The sequence below is a fragment of the Sparus aurata genome, unplaced genomic scaffold (assembly GCF_900880675.1).
Source record: "Sparus aurata unplaced genomic scaffold, fSpaAur1.1, whole genome shotgun sequence".
Classification (NCBI taxonomy): Eukaryota; Metazoa; Chordata; class Actinopteri; order Spariformes; family Sparidae; genus Sparus; species Sparus aurata.
The window spans coordinates 10,001-30,257 of record NW_022045143.1 but is presented as its reverse complement, the minus strand read 5'-3'; the positions used below and the strand labels follow the sequence as shown (position 1 = coordinate 30,257).

General features: G+C 45.8%; 1 protein-coding gene across 2 annotated transcripts in view; it reads right to left on the bottom strand.

The window, feature by feature from the left end:
* The window catches only part of LOC115577978 (transcription factor COE3-like), a 47,693-nt gene that overhangs the window by 26,136 nt on the left and 1,300 nt on the right, over window positions 1-20,257 (bottom strand). For both annotated transcript variants that reach the window (XM_030410842.1, XM_030410843.1), the window contains exons 2-6: window positions 17,421-17,577; window positions 17,038-17,101; window positions 16,876-16,931; window positions 15,092-15,165; window positions 10,004-10,072 (exon numbers count right to left, since the gene is read on the bottom strand). In XM_030410842.1, the coding sequence (XP_030266702.1) occupies window positions 10,004-10,072; window positions 15,092-15,165; window positions 16,876-16,931; window positions 17,038-17,101; window positions 17,421-17,577 (420 nt within the window). The remainder of the gene's footprint in view (window positions 1-10,003; window positions 10,073-15,091; window positions 15,166-16,875; window positions 16,932-17,037; window positions 17,102-17,420; window positions 17,578-20,257) is intronic.

Below are 20,257 nucleotides of genomic sequence, written 5' to 3'. Positions count from 1 at the left end.
CTTCCTCCTCCTACGGCAGACAGACGGGGTCAAACAGAGCGACGGAGATATACCGACTTTGACATTTTACTGCTAAACAACTTAATGTCAGCTGTCAATCACTGCTGCTCACACACACACACACACACACACACACACACACACACAGGTTTTTCCAGGCCTGGAGTCTTGTCCTGGACTTCCAGAGGAGGTGGTGGAGGAGATAATTAGATTAGATAATGAGGAGTCCATCATCTCTCCCTCTTCATATTACAGTAAATGGAAACAGACAACTCATCCTCCTCTCCTGTTCTTCGTCACAGTGAGGAGGAGGACGAGGTTATTAACAGTCTGCAGACTCACACCTGCAGTGGCAGTTGTTTCCATCACAGCCTCAGTTACAGGTTTGTGTTACAAACACAGGGACAACAAGTGTTCCCGACCGCAGGATCAGAAGAACAGCTTGTATTTGTCTCAGAGTATTTTATTTTGAAAATTGGATGGATGTTATGTTGTCCGGACCACCGGAGCAGATACACAGCGCAGTAGAACCAGTGGAAGGAAACACTGTGGAGCCGTGAAAGAACGGAGCCGGAACATGTCTGGTGGAATCTGGTCATTATTGTCCTCAACAAATGAATCATTTCCTCCTGATTGTTTGATAAAAACTACAGCGAGATTTTAAAGCTCAACGTCTTCAGAAGGAACCAACAAACCACAGACAGGAAGTCAGACAGAACTGAGAGATGGACGGTCTGAAGTGAGATTTGTGGACGGTTAATTGATGAGACAGTCAAAAGTTTGATTGTTGTGGATAAATAAAAGTGAAACTCCTGTGGTCCGATGGTCGAACCCTGAGGAACCTCATGACTAATTACTGACTGTCTTCTGGTTCTCCAGGTGACTACAGCTCATTAACGACCTCGTTAAACCTTTATTGTCAAAGCGATCACCTGCCATTCAGACGAACAGGAAGCATTTGTTCTTTGGATGATGGAGCTGATTTGCATATTTAATTAACCTCATTTGCATTTGTAATTAAGTGCTGCTCATCCTACTGAGGGTTCATGTTACAGCCCGAGGCTCGGACCAATCACACGCTGCTCCTGTGTGAGAGCCAATCAAATATCAGCTAAGTCTGTGAGTTTCCTACTTTTAAAGATGATTCTTGTTAAGTCCTCCTTGTTCTCGTTAAGACAGTTTCTCATTAAGTCTGTTCTCATTAAGACTCAGCTGATGGACAGAAGCAGGAGAGGAGATGAAAGGAGAATTTAAAAAATGACAAAGTTTAATTTGCTGCAGACGAGTGAAGACGCAGAGATATTACTGGAAAATTAAAGGAGCCACCGCTCCATTTGCTGAGGAGCAGCAACAGCAACATGGACAGCAACCGGGCTGAGCAACAACAACAACAGCAGCAACAACAACAACAACAGCAGCAACAACAACAACAACAACAACAACTAAAACAGCAACAACAACAACAACAACAGCAACAACAGCGATAACAACAACAGCAACAGCAACAACAGCGACAACAACAACAACAGCAGCAACAACAACTACAACTACAGCAGCAACAACAGCAGCAACAACAACAACAGCAACAACAGCGATAACAACAACAGCAACAGCAACAACAGCGACAACCACAACAACAGCAGCAACAACAACTACAACTACAGCAGCAACAACAGCAGCAACAACTACAGCAGCAACAACTACAGCAGCAACAACTACAGCAGCAACAGCAACAACAACAACAACTACAGCAGCAACAGCAACAACAACAACAACTACAGCAGCAACAGCAACAACAACAACAACAACAGCAACAACTACAGCAGCAACAACTACAGCAGCAACAGCAACAACAACAACAACAGCAGCAACAACTACAGCAACAACAGCGACAACAACAGCAGCAGCAACAACAACAACAGCAGCAACAACTACAGCAGCAACAGCAACAACAACAACAGCAGCAACAACTACAGCAACAACAGCGACAACAACAACAGCAACGACAGCAGCAACAACAGCAGCAACAACTACAGCAGCAACAACTACAGCAGCAGCAACAACAACAACAACAACAGCAACAACAACAACTACAGCAGCAACATGTTGGCAGTGAAGTTGCAGACTCAGACGATCTTTGTCTCTCTGTGAGAAACACACAGCTGAGCTGAAGGTGGCGACAATGACATCATCAGACACCTCCTTCAGTCAGCTCGTTAACAGAAGCCTCGTTAAGAACTTGTTTACAGGACCAACAATAAACAAATAACAAAACAAAACACACACACACAACTGTCAATCACACTGTGTGTGTAAGAGAGAGAGAGACCTTTGTAGTTAATTAGGCCATCTGACGCAACGTAAAGCTGTTTCCTGAAATACCAGCAGTGTCTGTGTGTGTGTGTGTGTGTGTGTGTGTGTGTGTGTGTCTGTGTGTCTGTGTGTCTGTGTCTGTGTCTGTGTGTGTGTGTGCTTAAAGAGCAGCGATAAAAACACACACTCGTTTCTTCTTTTAAAACCGTAAATCAATAGCGACGAATAGCAATATACATCGCCACCGGCAACGCTTAACGATCAATACACACACACACACACACACACACACACACACACTGGAGGAAGCACCTGTTAAATACCAATTAGAGGACAAAGATTTGTCTCATTCGTCCTTCTTTCTTTCTTTCTTTCTTTCTTTCTTTCCTTCTTTCCTTATCAAGAGTGAATGAATTAATGCGGATGGAAAAGAGAAAGAAGGAACAACAGAAAGTGAAGGAAGAGTAGAGGAGGAAGAGGACGTGAAGAGGAAGTGGTGAAGAGGAGGAGGAGGTGAAGAGGAGGTGGTGAAGAGGAGGAGGAGGTGAAGAGGAAAAGGGAGTGAAGAGGAGGAGGAAGTGAAGAGGAGGTGGTGAAGAGGAGCGATTTGGTTGTAAAGTCAACGTGTGTCTCCTCCATCAGAGTGTCTGATGTCTAATGATGAACAAGACGATCAATACATCACCTCTAACTCCTCACACACACACACACACACACACACACACACACACACACACACACACACACACACATACACACAGCTCAGCAGATTATCTGGGGTTTCTGCCCTGAGTCCAGGCTGTAAGGATTCACTGACTGAGGAACATTCAGCAGGTGATGTTTGTGTCTGCAGGGTGCCACAGGAGTGGATTTTCACTCCTGTCCCGTCCCACTCCCGGTAAAATGACTCCCACTCCCATTTTTTTTCTTCTTCTATTAGGCAATACACTGAGTTTGATTTGAATATCTTCCCATTCTTTTTAGATTACTTTGTGTTCTGCATTGTTATTTCAAAAGATATGGCAACAGGAACAGTCATCTGTGGTAATATCGGGAGGCATTTATTACCTTAATCCAAACAAAAAACCTTCACTGAAGGGCACAGAACATTAATAACACATGGCCTGTGGTCCCTGTAGTTTTACTATGGAGGACCACCTGCTAAGTCAAATCAAATAGCTAAATCTGAATGAATTTTCATGAAGTGTTTTTGTGATTGTTCCTTCAAATTATTAATAAGTTTAAAACCAGGACAGGATTTGAGCAAAGTTTATATGTAAATAGAAAATACTTTATTATCAAACGTTTTTGTTTAGAACAGAACAGTAACAAAACTACAATACAAAAATTATGTTACATCATATCATATTCAGTATATCTATTTAAATTTCAGCTGATGTATTCATTTAAATACACGTTTCAATGGGATAAATGCATCAAGGTCATTAACCTTGTTATTATTATCATGGTCTAATTTATACTTTTTGAGTTGGCTAACAAATGATAAATGATCAGTTGCACTTTGAAAATTAATATTAACTAACGCTGAAGATGACTAAAATATTATTTTCACCACTATTATCTACCTGGACATTGCTGGACTGAAAGGCCTCAGGTTCTGGGTTTGGTTCTGGGTCAGGGTCAGCGTCTGGGTCTGTCAGGGTCTGTCAGGGTCAGGGTCTGGGTCTGTCAGGGTCTGGGTCTGTCAGGGTCTGGGTCTGTCAGGGTCAGGGTCAGGGTCTGGGTCTGTCAGGGTCTGTCAGGGTCTGTCAGGGTCTGTCAGGGTCTGGGTCTGTCAGGGTCTGGGTCTGTCAGGGTCAGGGTCAGGGTCTGGGTCTGTCAGGGTCTTTCAGGGTCTGTCAGGGTCTGGGTCTGTCAGGGTTTGGGTCTGTCAGGGTCTGGGTCTGTCAGGGTCTGTCAGGGTCTGTCAGGGTCTGGGTCTGTCAGGGTCTGTCAGGGTCTGTCAGGGTCTGTCAGGGTCAGGGTCTGTCAGGGTCTGTCAGGGTCTGGGTCTGTCAGGGTCTGTCAGGGTCTGGGTCTGTCAGGGTCTGGGTCTGTCAGGGTCTGTCAGGGTCTGGGTCTGTCAGGGTCTGTCAGGGTCTGGGTCTGTCAGGGTCTGGGTCTGTCAGGGTCTGTCAGGGTCTGGGTCTGTCAGGGTCTGGGTCTGTCAGGGTCTGTCAGGGTCTGGTGGGGGATTTCTCTCCTCTCTGCGTGTCTTTAGTTCCTCGTTTTCTTCCGCATGATTGCTGTAGCGTTACCACTGTATTTTACTCCCTTCTTACAACTGATACAGGTCGCCGTTGTGTCATTTTCGGCCTGACATATGACCACACGGCTCCTCTTCCTCTCTGCCACTCCTCGGCTCCGTCTCTGTGTTGTTGCTGCTGGCTGAAGCAGCGGACACAGACGGCAGGTCGCCACTTTAATGAAACCAGAGCAGTGGATAAGGGAGAGAAAGTGAAACTAAAGTATCGATCTCATTACGCTGGTAGCAACTAAATATCAATACCAACGCTGGTATCAATATTATCAATATTTGGATTCGATCCGCCCACCCCTAGTTCCCGCTCCCGTCTGCTGCTGTTAACTTTTGATCCTGTACCGTCCCAATCACGTGATTAATAGTATGGTTGACTCCCGTGACCCGTGGGATTCCTGAACAAATGTCAGCCTCTAGTCTGCAGCTCTGTCAGCGACTCCTCAGGATGTGTGGAGCTCGTTAGGACACCAGGATCCACTGACGGAGCAGCTGTAGTCACGGGATCAGACCCAGGATCCACTGACGGAGCAGCTGTAGTCACGGGATCAGACCCAGGATCCACTGACGGAGCAGCTGTAGTCACGGGATCAGACCCAGGATCAGATCCAGGATCAGACAGAAGAGCTGGCCACTGGTTCAAGAGAGAAGACGAGACACGATGAAGAAGTCTGAACGATGGTGGACGTGTGAGAGTTCTCACACTGGCAGTGAAGAGGAGACGAGCTTAATGACCTCACTCCTCCGTCACCATGTTTGTTGTCGTCAGTAGGGATGGATATCCGTAGGATTTTATCGATACCGATACTCCTTATCGATACGCTTATCGATAATACAACATGTCATTTTGTGTAAAAAAAATAAAGACTTTGCAAGATGTTAAAAATGTCAACCTTCTTTTTATTACCACAAGGTAATAATAAAGCTTCAACAGAACAGAAGCTACGCAATTAGAGATACTCCTGAACAGATAACCAGGACCAGATATAAACATCTGGCAGATGTCGGAGCACGACGCAGCAATTCAGCTGAATTTAGCACTGAGCTGACAGGAAGTCAAGCACAGAAACAACAATATAACATCCGGTTACTTTTCAAAATAAAACACTTCATGTTGACACCAGCACACAAATCTAAAAAAAGTGACAAACACAAGCTCTTCTGCTGTGTAAACTAGAATCGTGACAAAGACTTGACTGTGTTGTCGTCCACTGCAGCGACACATCAACATACAGCAGAATAACTGCTCATGCTTTTATTCTGAAAAACACCATTGTTAACTAAATGAGATGTTCAATATTTTTTATCCAGAATTTTGTTTTTCTGTTATGTTGTTGAAAATCTGATGTGTGTGCGTGTGCGCGTGTGTGTGTGTGTGTGTGTGTGTGTGTGTGTGTGCGTGTCCGTGTGTGTGTGTGTGTGTGTGTGTGTGTGTGCGTGTCCGTGTGTGTGTGTGCTCATTGTGTTTCAGCAGTCAAACAGCAGCAGACGGTGTGTTCAGGGTCACACTCCTCATTCTGTGACTGTTTCCCAGGAAGAAAAAAATATTCAGCTACACTTCATCTCTCCATTGACTCCCATGCATTCATACATTTAACATTTAGCCGGCCGGGGGCCCTCTGGGGGCCCCAAACATTATTCTGCTGTCAGTCACCCTGAAACACGGCCGGTAATGAGATTCCATCCCAAACCAACCTGCAGCATGAGAGGGAAATCACACCTACGCCCTCTGAATGATTGACAGCACGTCGTCCTCCCATAATCCCACGCTGCACACACCAGAGACGCTCGCAGACAGGAGATTGTACCCCCCCCAAAAATTCTCACATCTGGTATTCAGAGCGAGAGCGCGAAAAGATGAGAGCTGGTCCGCCATCATCTTCATCTTCATCTTCATCATCAGCTACAAACAGGCGCAGAGAAGACGGGAGATCGAGAGCAAATCTCACCTGAGAGCTTTTTAAGAGATCATCGTGTTCAAACGTTCTCACAGTGTTCAGACGGGAGATCGTCCCGTCACCAGTGACCCTCACAGGCTTCTGTCAGGACCCAGAACAAAGGAGCTGAAACAGCATCGCGCAGAGGCTCAACCTGAGGCGCGGGCCCTTCAGGAGGCCGCAGGGGAGTTTAACAGCTGCATGAACGGCACGATCACTCGACCTGCGCTTCAGTCAAACTGCAGCAGGGCCGCAACATGACGGTGACGGTGGAGAAAGGTCCAGTGTTCAGAGAAGAAAATATGTCAACAAAAGAGTAAAAGTGGCAGCGTCCTCCGACAGGAAACGTAAATTTCTTCAAGGAAATGTCAGCGATGTAGGAAGAGACTGAACGTCAGCTGCTGTCCTGCAGCTCTGACTGAAGTCAGCATGTTTGCAGATGATTCAGTCTTGTTCTAACATGTAACAGCTGAAAAACATGTTCCACTAATGTGCATCATGTGTGCAAACAGGTTTCCTCAGAGAGGTTTTCTGAATGAACATAACAAGGAAATGTCTGTAAAATGTTCACTGACAACCGACATTGTTTCAGACGCTATCGTCTCCTGAAAACTAAAACTGAAAAGGGTTTTGTTCACAGACTCGCAGCTCTTCATAGAATAGTTTGTCTTTAAATAATCTCCAGCCTCTGGGGTCCACGTTTAATTGGCTTTAGACATTAAAGCTGCTGAGTAAGGGTTTCAGAAAGTCTCTGTTTTCATGACTTGATACTTGACAGAAAATAAATGATATGAGACTTGGAATTTAAAGACTTGATTTGATTATCCATCATTTGTATTTGGCGTCATCACGCCGCCTTCCCAGCATCAGCAGACTGATGTGGACCAATCAGAGCACATCACGCACGGCAGACGCAGCGAGACGAGACAAAGACATAAAAGCCGTAAGAAGGCGTAAACAGACAGAGAGGGAGACTGGAATGTGGAGAAAAGGCGTGTTAGTGTCTCGTATCTGCAGAGAGTTTCTGATTTTCTCTCTTTGTTGCTGCTCGGGACGCTTTACCAACCCAACATGTGTCTATTTGACGTCCTGGGAATGAGACTCAACAATCAACTGTCTTTGTGGTGCGTTCAGGAACAGCTGGGACAAATCCTACTGATTCTACCTTTAACTTTAATAGTCTTTGAATTCTATTAATATGACGTGAGCTTCAGTTAGCTTTGAGCACAAATGTCCTTCAGAGGGAGACTTTTTACTCTGATACTCTGAGTACATGTCAGAGCCTGTAATCTATTACTTTACTGGAGGACACAAGCTGAATCAGTACTTCTACTTTTTACCAGAGTCTGTTTTGACACAAGTACCTGAACATCTCCTGGAGGACAGACTGTGTGTGTTTGTCAGACGTTTGTGTGTAATTTGCAGCTGAATGTAGGTTTTCTGACAACACGTGGTTTCATCCGGCTCGACTGGACCTGCAGCTGACGCCCTGGATGTGTTTTACAGAAACACAGTAATATTCATTTGATTAATTGTTTGATTATATTGCTTCAAAAAAATGTTCCACAGCACAACTTTAATCAGTATTTTCAGATTAGTTGTGAACGCGTTTGTAAACTCAGAGGAATGTTTACGTTATCAATAAAGTTGTGATGAACAGTTTTTAAATTAAATATTTACAGCAATCGTCCTCGTGTGAAGAACGTCGTCACACATCCTGAACATGTGAAGATCAATAAGTGTTAATGTAAAGACGGTTGGTTCATGTTGGTGGTTTCACTGTCTGAAATACAACAATGAACAGAACGGTGTGTGAGTTTGTGTGTGTGTGTGTCTGCGTGCGTGTGTGTGTGTGTGTGTGTGTGTGTGTGTGTGTGTGCGTGTGTGCGTGTGTGTGTGTGTGCTTGCGTGCGTGTGTGTGTGTGTGTGTGTGTGATAAAAGGCAGGTCTGAGTGTTTGTGCTCTCAGCAGCTCAGTCTGACCCTGACATGTTTCCTGTTCACTGGACGCCGCCGAAAACACAGGAGACCTTCCCATCATGCATTTCAGCAGGCAGAGGGAGAAAAAAGGGGCCGATGTAATATCACCACTTCTCTTCTCAAAAGGCTGCAGCAGTCACATCCATCCCTCCATCCCTCATCCATCCATCCATCCATCCATCCATCCCTCATCCATCCATCCATCCATCCATCCCTCATCCATCCATCCATCCCTCATCCATCCATCCATCCCTCATCCATCCATCCATCCATCCCCCTCCTCCCTCCACAGCCTCAGAGAGAGAGGGGGAGGGAGGAATTAATACTCAGGGGGAGGACAAGTAGAGAGGAGGAGGGGTGAAGAGAGGAGGAGGGGGAGGCAAAAAGAGGAGAGGAGAGCGTATGATTCCTCATGGGAGAAAAGAGAGGAGGGGTGGAGGGGGAGACGCAGCAGGGAGGAGGAGTAGGAGGAGTAGGAGGAGGAGGAGGAGGAGGAGGAGGAGGAGGAGGAGGAGGAGGAGGAAGCTTCAGTCGGACCGGTTCAGTTTCAGTAGGAATGATGTTGTTATTCAGAGTAGCAGCTGGAGATTCACCTTTTATTACCACAGACTGTCCAACATGGATCAGACAATGATGGTTCTGGAGAATCAACAGAATTTGACCGTGTTGATCACAAAGGTCCAGATTCACTTCAGCTGAACGATCAGCAGGTGAAACAATGATCACAAACACCATGACTACAACTACATGAGCCTGGTCTCACTTCTACAGACCTCAGACCGGGTCGTCACCTCATGCTCACATTGTGGGATAATCAGCTGACTGACACATCAGGAGGTGGGGGTGGAGGAGGTGACGGAGATGAAGGAGGTGATGGAGGTGATGGAGGTGGAGTTATTACAGCCAACAAGAAGCCAAACAGTCACACCATCGGATATTTTTAAGGACACCTGCAGACATTTCCAGCTGTTTCTGTGGAGTCAAAGCCGACTGTTGTTTTAGGAAAATTGGATGATCAGGATGTGCAATGCATGATGGGATATTAAGTTTCATTTATTTAAACTGAACTGTGATTGATGACGTAAAAACACAGACCTAAAACAGTTTTGTGTTCAGACAAACACACCTGAACTTCCAGCAAAATCAAACACACAGACACACACACACACCTGACTCAGACTCAAGAGCACACATACTGTCAGTGTTTGTTCAAACATTACTTCCTGTATCGGCCGTAACACTCAGTCTCTGTCAGTGACGACAGTATCAGCACAGAAACACTCTGACATGTTGATTTGAATTATAAACACACAGATTTATACATCAGGTTTGAATTATAATAACAGACACACATACACACACACACACATAGGCCAGCTAGGCAGGAGAAATATGTTGCTACATAAATAATGTGTGTGAGAGAGAGCATGAAATACATTCAGATCAACACACTGCATGATAACACAGAGTGTGTGTGTGTGTGTGTGTGTGTGTGTGTGTGTGTCAGTATCTCTTACCTGTCGATGATGACGGGGTCTGACGGCGTCTCGTTCCTGTTTCCACAGCTCTTCTTATCGCAGCAGCGACTAGCAGACAGACAAAGACAGAATAATAAAACTGTTACAGCGTCTCAGAGAACAGGAAACAGGGGCTGTTCTACATTCTGTCAGAACCAGGTGTGACTGTTCTACATTCTGTCAGGACCAGGTGTGACTGTTCTAGAGTTTGTCAGGACCAGGTGTGACTGTTCTAGAGTTTGTCAGGACCAGGTCTGACTGTTCTAGAGTTTGTCAGGACCAGGTCTGACTGTTCTAGAGTTTGTCAGGACCAGGTGTGACTGGTCTAGAATTTGTCAGGACCAGGTGTGACTTGTCTAGAATCTGTCAGGACCAAGTGTGACTGTTTTAGAGTCACTTAGGACCAGGTGTGACTGTTCTAGAGTCTCTCAGGACCAGGTGTGACTGTTCTAGAGTCACTTAGGACCAGATGTGACTGTTCTAGAGTCACTCAGGACCAGGTGTGACTGTCCTAGAGTCACTTAGGACCAGGTGTGACTGTTCTAGAGTCTTTCAGGACCAGGTGCCACTGTTCTAGAGTCTGTCAGGACCAGGTGTGACTGTCCTAGAGTCACTTAGGACCAGGTGTGACTGTTTCTAGAGTCTCTCAGGACCAGGTGCGACTGTTCTAGAGTCTGTCAGGACCAGGTGTGACTGTCCTAGAGTCACTTAGGACCAGGTGTGACTGTTCTAGAGTTTGTCAGGACCAGGTCTGACTGTTCTAGAGTTTGTCAGGACCAGGTCTGACTGTTCTAGAGTTTGTCAGGACCAGGTGTGACTGGTCTAGAATCTGTCAGGACCAGGTGTGACTGGTCTAGAATCTGTCAGGACCAAGTGTGACTGTTTTAGAGTCACTTAGGACCAGGTGTGACTGTTCTAGAGTCTCTCAGGACCAGGTGTGACTGTTCTAGAGTCACTTAGGACCAGATGTGACTGTTCTAGAGTCACTCAGGACCAGGTGTGACTGTCCTAGAGTCACTTAGGACCAGGTGTGACTGTTCTAGAGTCTTTCAGGACCAGGTGCGACTGTTCTAGAGTCTGTCAGGACCAGGTGTGACTGTCCTAGAGTCACTTAGGACCAGGTGTGACTGTTCTAGAGTCTCTCAGGACCAGGTGCGACTGTTCTAGAGTCTGTCAGGACCAGGTGTGACTGTCCTAGAGTCACTTAGGACCAGGTGTGACTGTTCTAGAGTTTGTCAGGACCAGGTCTGACTGTTCTAGAGTTTGTCAGGACCAGGTCTGACTGTTCTAGAGTTTGTCAGGACCAGGTGTGACTGGTCTAGAATCTGTCAGGACCAGGTGTGACTGGTCTAGAATCTGTCAGGACCAAGTGTGACTGTTTTAGAGTCACTTAGGACCAGGTGTGACTGTTCTAGAGTCTCTCAGGACCAGGTGTGACTGTTCTAGAGTCACTTAGGACCAGATGTGACTGTTCTAGAGTCACTCAGGACCAGGTGTGACTGTCCTAGAGTCACTTAGGACCAGGTGTGACTGTTCTAGAGTCTCTCAGGACCAGGTGCTACTGTTCTAGAGTCTGTCAGGACCAGGTGTGACTGTTCTAGAGTCTGTCAGGACCAGGTCTGACTGTTCTAGAGTTTGTCAGGACCAGGTGTGACTGTTCTAGAGTTTGTCAGGACCAGGTGTGACTGGTCTAGAATCTGTCAGGACCAGGTGTGATTGTTCTAGAATCTGTCAGGACCAGGTGTGACTGGTCTAGAATCTGTCAGGACCAGGTGTGACTGTTCTAGAGTCACTTAGGACCAGGTGTGACTGTCCTAGAGTCTCTCAGGACCAGGTGTGACTGGTCTAGAGTCACTTAGGACCAGATGTGACTGTTCTAGAGTCACTCAGGACCAGGTGTGACTGTCCTAGAGTCACTTAGGACCAGGTGTGACTGTTCTAGAGTCTCTCAGGACCAGGTGCTACTGTTCTAGAGTCTGTCAGGACCAGGTGTGACTGTTCTAGAGTCTGTCAGGACCAGGTCTGACTGTTCTAGAGTTTGTCAGGACCAGGTGTGACTGTTCTAGAGTTTGTCAGGACCAGGTGTGACTGGTCTAGAATCTGTCAGGACCAGGTGTGATTGTTCTAGAATCTGTCAGGACCAGGTGTGACTGGTCTAGAATCTGTCAGGACCAGGTGTGACTGTTCTAGAGTCTCTCAGGACCAGGTGTGACTGTTCTAGAGTCACTTAGGACCAGATGTGACTGTTCTAGAGTCACTCAGGACCAGGTGTGACTGTTCTAGAGTCTGTCAGGACCAGGTGTGACTGTTCCAGAGTCTCTCAGGACCAGGTGTGACTGTTTTAGAGTCACTTAGGACCAGGTGTGACTGTTCTAGAGTCTCTCAGGACCAGGTGCGACTGTTCTACAGTCTGTCAGGACCAGGTGCTACTGTTCTACAGTCTGTCAGGACCAGGTGTGACTGTTCTAGAGTCTCTCAGGACCAGGTGTGACTGTTCTACAGTCTGTCAGGACCAGGTGTGACTGTTCTAAGGTCTCTCAGGACCAGGTGTGACTGTTCTAGAGTTTGTCAGGACCAGGTGTGACTGTTCTACATTCTGTCAGGACCAGGTGTGACTGTTCTACATTCTGTCAGGACCAGGTGTGACTGTTCTAGAGTCTGTCAGGACCAGGTGTGACTGTTTTAGAGTCTCTCAGGACCAGGTCTGACTGTTCTAGAGTTTGTCAGGACCAGGTGTGACTGTTCTACATTCTGTCAGGACCAGGTGTGACTGTTCTACATTCTGTCAGGACCAGGTGTGACTGTTCTAGAGTCTGTCAGGACCAGGTGTGACTGTTCTACATTCTGTCAGGACCAGGTGTGACTGTTCTAGAGTCTGTCAGGACCAGGTGTGACTGTTCTAGAGTCTCTCAGGACCAGGTGTGACTGTCCTGGAGTCTGTCAGGACCAGGTGTGACTGTTCCAGAGTCTCTCAGGACCAGGTGTGACTGTTCCAGAGTCTCTCAGGACCAGGTGTGACTGTTCTAGAGTCTGTCAGGACCAGGTGTGACTGTTCCAGAGTCTCTCAGGACCAGGTGTGACTGTCCTAGAGTCACTTAGGACCAGGTGTGACTGTTCTAGAGTCTCTCAGGACCAGGTGCTACTGTTCTAGAGTCTGTCAGGACCAGGTGTGACTGTTCTAGAGTCTGTCAGGACCAGGTCTGACTGTTCTAGAGTTTGTCAGGACCAGGTGTGACTGTTCTAGAGTTTGTCAGGACCAGGTGTGACTGGTCTAGAATCTGTCAGGACCAGGTGTGATTGTTCTAGAATCTGTCAGGACCAGGTGTGACTGGTCTAGAATCTGTCAGGACCAGGTGTGACTGTCCTAGAGTCTCTCAGGACCAGGTGTGACTGTTCTAGAGTCACTTAGGACCAGATGTGACTGTTCTAGAGTCACTCAGGACCAGGTGTGACTGTTCTAGAGTCTGTCAGGACCAGGTGTGACTGTTCCAGAGTCTCTCAGGACCAGGTGTGACTGTTTTAGAGTCACTTAGGACCAGGTGTGACTGTTCTAGAGTCTCTCAGGACCAGGTGCGACTGTTCTAGAGTCTGTCAGGACCAGGTGCTACTGTTCTACAGTCTGTCAGGACCAGGTGTGACTGTTCTAGAGTCTCTCAGGACCAGGTCTGACTGTTCTACAGTCTGTCAGGACCAGGTGTGACTGTTCTAAGGTCTCTCAGGACCAGGTGTGACTGTTCTAGAGTTTGTCAGGACCAGGTGTGACTGTTCTACATTCTGTCAGGACCAGGTGTGACTGTTCTACATTCTGTCAGGACCAGGTGTGACTGTTCTAGAGTCTGTCAGGACCAGGTGTGACTGTTTTAGAGTCTCTCAGGACCAGGTCTGACTGTTCTAGAGTTTGTCAGGACCAGGTGTGACTGTTCTACATTCTGTCAGGACCAGGTGTGACTGTTCTACAGTCTGTCAGGACCAGGTGTGACTGTTCTAGAGTCTGTCAGGACCAGGTGTGACTGTTCTACATTCTGTCAGGACCAGGTGTGACTGTTCTAGAGTCTGTCAGGACCAGGTGTGACTGTTCTAGAGTCTCTCAGGACCAGGTGTGACTGTCCTGGAGTCTGTCAGGACCAGGTGTGACTGTTCCAGAGTCTCTCAGGACCAGGTGTGACTGTTCCAGAGTCTCTCAGGACCAGGTGTGACTGTTCTAGAGTCTGTCAGGACCAGGTGTGACTGTTCCAGAGTCTCTCAGGACCAGGTGTGACTGTTCCAGAGTCTCTCAGGACCAGGTGTGACTGTTCTACATTCTGTCAGGACCAGGTGTGACTGTTCTAGAGTCTGTCAGGACCAGGTGTGACTGTTTTAGAGTCTCTCAGGACCAGGTCTGACTGTTCTAGAGTTTGTCAGGACCAGGTGTGACTGTTCTACATTCTGTCAGGACCAGGTGTGACTGTTCTACATTCTGTCAGGACCAGGTGTGACTGTTCTAGAGTCTGTCAGGACCAGGTGTGACTGTTCTACATTCTGTCAGGACCAGGTGTGACTGTTCTAGAGTCTGTCAGGACCAGGTGTGACTGTTCTAGAGTCTCTCAGGACCAGGTGTGACTGTCCTGGAGTCTGTCAGGACCAGGTGTGACTGTTCCAGAGTCTCTCAGGACCAGGTGTGACTGTTCCAGAGTCTCTCAGGACCAGGTGTGACTGTTCTAGAGTCTGTCAGGACCAGGTGTGACTGTTCCAGAGTCTCTCAGGACCAGGTGTGACTGTTCCAGAGTCTCTCAGGACCAGGTGTGACTGTTCCAGAGTCTCTCAGGACCAGGTGTGACTGTCCTAGATTCTGTCAGGACCAGGTGTGACTGTTCCAGAGTCTCTCAGGACCAGGTGGGACTGCTGATAGGAGTCCAGTCTTGTCCCTGGGGACCAGCTTGTTTTTTCTGGACTATCTTGAAAGCATTGCAATCTCATTATGTTGGATGTGGTCACACCTGGTCCTCAGGTGTGTTTGGATCAGATTTTATATCTAAGACCGGGTTTGATTCACCTGAGGACCAGGTGTGCAGGTGCAGTATGTGTAGTAGAAGAAGAAGACGTTCTCACCTGCACATGATCTCATGCGTCAGCAGAACTCGGCACATCTCTGGGTTCTTGTCCTGACCTTCATAGATGATGGCCTGCAACACACACACACACATACACGCACACACACCAGACACACACACACACAGGTGTATGAGAGGTGTGAACCTCATGTGTGCGTCTCCTCCGGCAGCAGAAACAACTCAATTAAAGGCTCGTTCCATTTGTCTCCATTATGAGTCATTATTAGCGATTAGCAGCGTGCGGCACGACGCGGCGGCTGAACTGAGGGCAAACATTTGATCCTCCCTGTTTCATTACAGCTGCAGCCTGCAGACGTTCAGACTGAACAGCTGGAACCATGAAAGCTTCTCCACAAAGAGCGGATCACACGACGCAAACGACGCCTGACGGGCACGCTCGTTAAAAGCTCACTAATTGAATGACTCGTTAGGTTTAAATGCTGCAACTGCTGTGCTGCTGGTTTCCATTACTGTCACTGTACAGAGTGCTGACTGAAGCCTTTTCATCACAGTGTGACTGCAGCCGTGAGAGCGCCTCCTGCAGGCTGCACCGGGCATCACACACCGCCTGATGCTACAGACTTTGCTCATTTATCAGTCTTTAGACCCGAGCATGTCCCTCAAACACTTTATATTCTGTCACTTAAAGATTCAAAATGTAGGATTTTAGTTTGAAACTTTCAAAAAATGAACTTTAATTATCAACAGAACGTGAAGAAATAACAGATTTGATGTGAAGTACGTCTGAACTGTTAGCAGTTAGCCCACACTCCAGCAGAGAGCTCAGAGGAGGAATTTGTCCCCGCAGAGTTGCCGCAATGTTTCGTCTCCGTGTCACGTTGGTTGTTTTCTTATTGGAGCAGCTCGGTCACATGGTGGTTGTGAGTGTCTCCTTGAACTGTTCCGTTGTTATTGATGTTCTTAGCTTCGCCAGCTGAACGCTCCGGAGGCTGAACAGCTCAGGTACAGATGTGGTCCTCGACCGTCTCCTCTGCAGTGTGAAACAGCGATGAGTCAACTCTGAGGAGACACCTTAGATTCACAAACACAGTCTCTCATTGGTCATCACACCTAAACCACGCCCACAGCTGACTGTCATACCTCAGAGGACGCTGATTGGTCCGAGAGTGCAGAGCCTGAATCTGAGCAGCTACGTTTGAACTGACTCGTCAGCGTCGCTCTGACGAGTTCACGTGTCGACTGAAACACAGATTTGTTTGTCTCAGAGTGTCTGACGGCTCGTACAGACTGACGACCACGCGATGACAGAAACAAACGTTATCGTCTAAATACAGGACGAAGAAACACTCGGTGTGTTTCTGGACAGAGACGATTATTGGCTCCGATTACATCTGAACTGAGATCTGCTCAGGATGGGTTTAAACAATATCAGAGAGCAGAGAGACAGATCCAGGAAATAAAATATACTGAGGAGTAGGAGAGGAGGAGGCGAGGAGGAGGAGAGGAGGAGGAAGAGAAGTCTGTCTGACCAGAAAAAACAACAAGCTGTCAGGAAATGTTTGAGGTGTCGGAGAGAAGTCGTCCTGAAACTGAATCTGACAGCTCAGACTGCAGGAGAGACACGCTCTTATTCTGAAATCTCCCTCTCTCCCATTGGTCAGTTAACTGGAAACTGTGGGTCATGTGATCAGATGGCTGATTGACATCAGATGTTCATCAGTGAGGCTGAACTAACAGAATCAGAACCAGAATCATTAATCCTTTAATGTCCCACAAACGGGGAATATGAACAATAACGATGATCAATAATCAACAGTTTACCTGTTTGGTCATGGAGTCGATCAGCCGGACGTACAGGTCCTGCTCCGTCCTCACTCCTGAACACACACAGCATCAACATTTTATTGTCATGTAATTCAACACTGTGATCAGACATATCAAATGTTTATTAACAGTCCTGTGATGTAAAACAAGCGCCCCCACCGTTACTGTAGAGCAGCTGCAGCTTGTAGTGGATCCCGTTGTTGGTTTTCTCTCCGGTCGGCTCCTGAAACACAAGACGACCAATCAAACCAACTATCAGGTCGGTTCAGCTCCACCCGGGTGGAGATGAGACTGTAATTGTAATGAAGCGTAAGCATTTGAGGGAGCGTTTGGTTTCTGTCCAGTAATAAACTTCCGTAATTACTTGGGCTCAGGAGTGCGTTTGTTTTTTACGCTGACTCCTTCTTCAAACATGTGGATAAACCTGCAGGGGCGGGGCTTAGCAGGCTCTGACATGGGTGTGTTCCATTTCTCCTTTGTTCGCAATGTTCAACAAAAAATCTTGTCCAGTGTGTTTGTTTTGTGTCCCAGCTGTTTCTCACCTTCTCTTTCTCCACAAAGTCGACGTAGGTGGTGCGCTCGATCTCCACCGGCTGACCCTGCCGGTCGTACAGCGCCAACACGAAGTGGAAGAAGTTGGACTTCCTCAGGTTGGACGGAGGCTGCTTCTCGAAGTGAGCGCGGGCTAACCCCACCCCGCTGAGAGACACAGACAGACAGAGGGTGAGACGGCTGTATTTCTTAATAGTCAGAAAAATTCAAACTCAACTTTTTATTTATGTAGAAATATAAATGACATTAAAGTAAACAAGTGTGAAGGAAGATCAAAACAAACAACTGAACATTCAAACATTTGAATTTGATGACTCGGGCCACGGACGGTTCTGTTGGTGAAACAGCTGGACCCGTGACGACGCTCAGAAACCACTGAAATCATTTAAAATCCTTTATGTGACCCGAAATCAAACGCTCCTCAGAGGACATCGAGGGCGACGTGCGTTCACTTCACATCAGACATGTAATCAATTAATCAGCAACTCTGACATGTTTGAATTATAAACGAGACGTCAGGTGGTCATGAAGTGTTTCCTCCGACACACTCAACAGTATCTTCATGTATTAACTGGTGAAGTGATTTCACCTTTAAACTCCGAAACATGTCACACACCTTCTCATCACAACATGAATATTAATTAAAGGTAATAATTCAGTGAACTGAAGGATCTGAGGTCTAAATATTCATAAAACTGTGAGAGCGCTCGGCGAGCTGTGACACGGCGCTGCGGGCTTTAACCTCCACATGAATGAATCATGTTCACAACAACATGTTCAAATCCACAGCAAACACCATCACACGGCCACGGCCAGCCATCAATATTCATGATGGAGGAGTCAAACTGCAGCTCTGACCCTGCACACACACACACACACACACACACACACACACACACATTATAATAACTGTTATTATAATATGTGTGTGTGTTTTAAAAGACTAACAGCTCAGAGTGAAGCTGAGAAACATCCTCAGGTTCACAAAATCAAAGCGAAAAAATCATGAAAATAATCGGAGTGAATATTAAAGAGTGTGTGTGTGTGTGTGTGTGTGTGTGTGTGTGTGTGTGTGTGGAGCCGACATCGTTCATCACCGACGCAGGTTTTAACTCCGCTGCTGTTCTGAGATCAGCTCGTCTCAACCTTTATAATTTTCTCACACACTGCAAGAAACCATGTTTGATTCGTGGCGTCAGTCTCCAGCGTCTCCCTTCACTCCAGTTTATTCTGCTGTTTTATGACAATGTTCATTTTCTAATTTTTTCTCATTTTATTTTCTGGTCATTTGTACGTCCATCACAAACGACCTTTGACCTCGAGTCTGATCTCTGAGCTGCTGTTTCCTGCAGCGCCGTCATCAATATAAACTCTGGACTGTGTCAAACTGATGATTTGTTCAAAATTAACTTGATTATAATTTTTACAGCATGTTACAGTTCACCTCCACACGAGTCTTTAAATCTTCACACCTAAACTTTAAATAATCGTCATACTTGACTTTAAGTTGCCTGATGTGGAACTGAGCGGTTTATTATTCAAACCTTTTATTTAGTTTCATTTATTTATACGATTGTTGTGAATCTGTGAGAAGAAGATTCATATTTCATGCGTCTGTGTTTAAAATCATCTTCACATCCAGATAAAACATTATTACATTAAATAATATTTCACATGAGTCAAAACATAATTTTGATCTCCATGTGAACATTTAAATGCTGAAGCTTGAAGCTTCTGATGGACCACACGGTGACCCGGTTCTGTTCGCCCCGGCGTGCTGAGACGGCACATTTTAACAGCTGTAAAATCGTCTTTCACTTTTTCAGAACAAAATGTAGGAATTTAAAGTGCAGCACTAAATAAAATATCAGCTTTTCACAACATTCTTCATACGTTAAAATGATTCATAACGTCATTCTTTATTTCACCACAGTCTTTATTTTCTAATATTTCAGCGTGGACACGCGGCCGCGTCTCATCGCTCTGATCAGCTTCATCTTTCCTGCTGCTGCATTAATAATATTTATAATGAACTTCATTTATAACGTTTGTAGATTTGAATGAAATGACAGAACTTCATTTCCACCTGAGTCTGAGCAGATAAACTGACAGCGTGATGTGTTTAAACATGAACTGTATTTCATCACATTTTTATATTAATATTATAAATCCTAAAAACGTTTCTTAATGATGTCAGATTTGTTTTCAGCTGTGACAGACAGAAATCCTACATGACTCCTTTTATTCTATTTTAATTCAATTAAATGTTTGCTGATGTTTATTATCCTGACGCTTCTTCACTGCTGCTTTAAAAAGAAGCATTATTGTAAAATGTTTATCAAAGTGATAAATAAGATGAAACACGGCTCAGAATTATTTTGTGTTTATCATTAAATTTATTTGACAATTTATCAGATTTGACTTTTTGAACCGTTATAACTGTTTGATGTCAGAAATATGAATGTGCTGTCGACCTGCAGCCGCGAGCCGACGCGTCCTCCGACGGTCACACTGCGTCTCTAAAGTGACAAATATTATATAGAATATATTAGATTTCACACACACACAGTGTTTCTGTTCGCATCAATATGAAGATGATTATCAAAAACATCACCAGAATAAAATAAATTAGATTTTGTTCTTTAATAAACATTCAGTTATCTTTTAAATTCTCTGCAGCTCAGAAACGGATTCTTATTTTTATTTATTTATCTTTAGAAATATCAGAACTGTGAGAATTAATATCAGAAGAATGTTTCAGATTTGACTCTTTGTGAAGAATCAAACTCTGGAAAAACGTCTGACTGTGAACTTCACTTTGTTCTGA